Consider the following 5,051-nt stretch of genomic DNA (forward strand, 5'->3'; position numbering starts at 1 on the left):
AAAGTATAATTAATTTGATAATTACAACATAAAGACTTGTTTCACAAAATTACGAGTATGTTAATAAATGCTCTCGTCAGTTTGTCAGTCATGTAGAAAGGACATTAATTACATCACGCTTGTAAAGTGTAATAGGAGAAGTGGATTAGTTTATAAAGATTTTTTAGGTCACATAAGACATGCATGTGCATTTATGCGTTCGGGCGTATTATGTTTTTCCCAATTTTTCCTTATGTATACTAAACATAATAAATGCTTACAAAATTCTACTTGACTTGCACTAAAAAATTGCTGAACTAATTAAGATAAAATTGCCAATGCCAAACCAATGAAGATGAAGCCACTAGTACCTCTCTAAATGCAAACAAAAGTTTGGTACCTAAAATATCTACTAAATATGTAATAAATGATCACATATTGACCTCTCAAAAAAAGTAAAGTTCTGTAAGTTTATGTAGAAAATGTGCTCAATAACAAGATACTTTTACGTAATAGTATTTGAGTAGTAAAATGCACTATCATTGTGGATGTTACTTACTTTCATGGTGAAAAAGTGTCTGGTCATTATTTAGCCGACGGCTATGGGCAAAGTTCATTAAAGTGATGATTTTCACCTCGTCAATAATGTAACATTCATGAAAACAAACATACTTTTATAAGTCCTAACTTAATTTAACTTTTATATCTACTTTTACACATATAGTAAGTTATATCAACTGCGGTGGTTTTGTGTAGTAAAGAAAGACATGGAAATCTGCGAACTCAAAGAGAAACATGTCCAAGATAGAGCGAAGTGGATGAAGAAGATATGGAAAGCGGACCCCGTCACAAGACGGGATAAACGCTAAGAAGAAGAAGAAGAAGTAAGTTATATCAAGACATAGGCTTGTCTAATTTGAGGCCAATATTGAAAAACAACAGAAACATTGTTTATGAAAATAAACGATTTTGATTTTGAATTCAGCAGATTTGTATCTTTTCTCTATTTATTTTTCTATCTCTGCGTTTATATATGTGAACTGTCTGTCTGACCTCTGTACTAAGTAGGTAGGTAACATGATACCTCTTTAGTAATACTGGTTATAGTGGTTATCGCACTTTAGGGTTGCTTACTAATCGTAACGGCTATCGAGAATCTACAAATGGTAACTGACCTTAAATGATGAACATTTTTATTTCGTCGTGGAGAATTTGGTCTTATATCAAAATGAACCAGCTGCATCATATTATAACATCAAATGAACATAAAACATGAACAAACATAATTCATTTAAAAGGGAGTAACAACTGACTCCTATTAAATACCGACTTTGCCTTGCTATTTTGACTTCTGAGTCAGATTTACTTTTAGGTAGGTATAATAACTGTAGCTTAAGCAGTCAATATTTTTTTATACATAGTTTTAATTTTCCCCTTTTTATTATTTTTTTAAATATGTTTGTAGATTTAATTTGTATGGTATGTATTTGTAGGAATGTAGATATCATTGTAATGTGTTTGAGGTAAACCGAGAGATCTTTTTCCCGTAGAATTGCATAACAAAAATATGATGACTTTTCGCTGGAGATTCACTTGTCAAAGTCGGGTCAGCTACAATAAATCTATGTTAACTCATGTATTGCTTAGCAGGTGATGCCAACTTAATGAGCTATTGACACTTTACACAGTTTCCGTACATCTACATATCAAAATGTGTGTTTGTGGGAACTTAGTTAGAAACATGCGTAAGTATTGAGTATTTCCTTGAATTTTCTCTTCGGTAATGTTCGTTAACATTGTAAAAGATATAGTTTTATTTGTGTTAAATTACTTTAAGGCCACAAATTCTGTGCTCTCAATATTTAATTTTAAGAGTAATAAAATATTCCTAAGTGGCATTTCAGGCTGCTTCAAACCGGTCTTTTTGGGAATAAATGAGGAGTATTATGGCAAGAGAGGTTCAGCAGTAAAAGTCCTATGTCTGAAATGATGATGAAAAACCGTAACTGATAAAATTTCCTAGTTAAATAGGTAGGCTATTTCATTTTTTAACCGACTTCCCAAAAAGGAGGAGGTTCTCAATTCGTCGGGATCTTTTTTTTTTTTTTTTTTATGTATGTTCACCGATTACTCAGAGACGCCTCGACCGATTTGCAAAATTTTTTTTTTGTTTGATAGGGTTTACCTCCCCGGTGGTCCCATAGTCACCAGGTCAGGATCTGATGATGGAAACCCTGAGATATCGAGGGCAACTTTCGAAAACCGTAGGCATACGTAGGGTAAAAACTTGACACTAAGGCGCATGTCTGATAACACTATGCAATGGTGAAGGCTTGGAGCTGACCTGATGATGAAGACCAGAGAAGGTCGAGGGAACTTGAACAATGAATGTGTAAAAAACTACCTCGTGTTTGGGCTTATTTTGTTCGTATTGACGAGACCTTTGCAACAGTGAAGGTTTGAAGCTGACCTGATGATGGAGACCAGCGAAGGTCGAGGGAACTCGACAATTGAATATGTAAACTACCTCGTGCTTGGGCTTATATTGTTCGTATTGATGAGAACTTTCCACTGCGGATATGACATGCGGATAGTGACAACTATGCTTGTCACTGAAAAGCTAAAAATAAAAAACTTTTTACAAAAAATCGCATCGGCCTAGAAGTCGGTGGCGTTATAAACTTAGTTACATCCATTAGACACCGACTTCTAGGCCGATGCACCTAAGAATAGTTTTTTTTTTGCTTTTCAGTGTTTTTGGGAGTCGGTTTTATTTTTTTGTAAAAAGTTTTTTATTGGCTATTGTTAAATAGGAGCTAATTTGACAGCGGGTATTACCATTGATCACAAAAAATATATTTACATATCGAATATAATCCTTTAGATTTACACAAAAACTGAAACAAAAATAAAATTCTGAAATAATTAGAGGTCACTAATGACACTTTTTGTATGCACAGTTAATTCCTTGACACGGTTATACAACATTAACAAATTGTTTAACCGTATGTGTATAATTAGCTATGAAAATGCTGTACCATTATGCAAATATGATTTTTGTTTGAACGCTCTTCGTTATTTATTATGCTTAATGATTATGGCGAGTTAAGTTTATGTAGTTTTAAGTGTAATTGGTTTTCACAGGTAAGTGCAAGTGTTCTTAATAGCTATGAGAATTTAAATTAGATGTGATTAGTTATAACATCAATTGCTACATTTTTCTTATGGAGATTTAAGACGTTAAACACTCAATAGACTATGGCGTTTAAATAAGGACTATATTAACATAGTCTTTATTTATTTCAAAAGGTGCTTAAAGATTTTGAAATTCTGTCTTTCTTATTATTACGGAAAACTTATTTTGAAATAAAGCAACATCTGTGTGTATATTGTCTAGAAATAGAGAATAAATTAAATTATGCATTTTATAAGACCGCTCCCTATGCACTTAAACATTTTTGAGTGGTGATGTTGAAAATGCTAAAAAGTAAATAAAGAAATACGAAAAAATATTTACACAAAAGCATTGTGCGAAATCGATTCCAACAAAAACCGATATGCCATTTGTATTAGCCCAAATTAATCTGCAAGCAAAAATCAAAACGCACACCCACAAAACCGAAAAAAAAATAGTCCATTTGCAACCCGAATTCGTCCTCCATGCACTGATGTTAAAGTAAAAGTAGACGGTCTGATCTGCAGTATATAAGCGGATCGTTCGCAGCCAAGGCATCACACATCAGCCAACGTTCGAACAAACTAGACATGGCCAAATACATCGTAAGTTGGAGTGCAGTGACTGTGTTGTGTCGTGTGAGCGTGCCCTAACGCACATCGTGAAGTGGAAACAGTTTTTAAATCGGTGCTTTTGGATGTGCTCGGATGTTGCGAGGATCTATACTGTGTTGACCAGGATAGTTGAGTGATGGATCCCATGTGAAGTGATAGCTTCGAGGCTACACGCTATTGATGATGGGCATAATAATTGGTGATGAGACTATCACTTAACTCGTCACATCCAATACGATCCATCCATAAATATCTATCTCGTAAGTTTATAGAAGTTTGGGAATAGTTGCTTTAAATATGTGTTTGGTTGACAGGTCGCCCTCGCCCTCCTGGGTTGCGCTGCCGCCGAGCCCCCAGTGGGCTACAGCTACGGCGCCCCCGCCACCTCCTCCATCACCCTGGGCAGCCTCGGCAGCGGCGGCCACTACACCCAGGTCCCCATCGGCCACACCGAAAGCGAGGGCTACTACGTGGACCCTCATCTCCTCCACAAAATCAAGAACATCCTCTTGACTGAGGAGATCAAGAACCAGGCGTCGTCTGGCTCCGGCGGCCACGGTCACGGACACGGCATCTCGTCCCACTACGGCGTGCCCGCCCCCGTCTACGGCGTCCCTGACCAGAAGATCGTTGGCATTGAACTCGACCACGTCCAGCAGTCCCTGCAGGTCGCCCAGTACCACCAGGCTGAGGAAGTGTACGCCGGCGGACACGGCGGCTACTCCTCCGGTGGTTACTCCTCCGGTGGCTACTCCTCCGGCGGACACGGTGGCTACTCCTCCGGTGGCTACTCTTCCGGCGGACACGGTGGCTCCTCTCACTACACCACCATCGGAATCCCCTCCGGATCCTACGGCGTCCCCTCTGAGTCATACGGACACCCCCACTAAACGACCCAAATTGTTAGTCATCTCATCTCATTAATGTAAATCATGTGATCGCATCTTAGATGTTATTATGTATTATATTTGTTGTTATAAGTTTCTGTAAATAAAAGAACAATCTATTTTGTACGAGTGGCTCCTTGATTTAATGCCCGAACTTTCACATCCCGAGGTATGGCAACTGGTACATCTTGGTGCTACAATCGTAAACCCATATGCGGTGCCACAAAAAATATATTAATACGAAACAAAAACATGTTTCGACGCCTTAAACAGCAGTAATAGGTCCCTATCGAAAGTCGTTTTCGATAAAATCGAAAGTACTGATGTCACTGGTCGACTTTATGACATGCAAGTGACGTAATTGGCGTGCAATTTTATAATAAAGTGGAATTAACT

At 37.7% G+C, this 5,051-nt stretch overlaps 1 protein-coding gene across 1 annotated transcript; it reads left to right on the forward strand.

The window, feature by feature from the left end:
* The first annotated feature begins 3,704 nt into the window (after positions 1-3,704).
* LOC124631528 (prisilkin-39-like) lies at positions 3,705-4,781 on the forward strand. The gene is made up of 2 exons (XM_047165974.1): positions 3,705-3,759; positions 4,083-4,781. The coding sequence occupies exons 1-2, from the start codon at positions 3,745-3,747 to the stop codon at positions 4,656-4,658; spliced, it is 591 nt and encodes a 196-aa protein (XP_047021930.1). The 5' UTR covers positions 3,705-3,744; the 3' UTR covers positions 4,659-4,781.
* The last annotated feature ends 270 nt before the right edge of the window (positions 4,782-5,051 follow it).

This window comes from Helicoverpa zea, chromosome 6 (assembly GCF_022581195.2).
Source record: "Helicoverpa zea isolate HzStark_Cry1AcR chromosome 6, ilHelZeax1.1, whole genome shotgun sequence".
NCBI classification, from domain to species: Eukaryota; Metazoa; Arthropoda; class Insecta; order Lepidoptera; family Noctuidae; genus Helicoverpa; species Helicoverpa zea.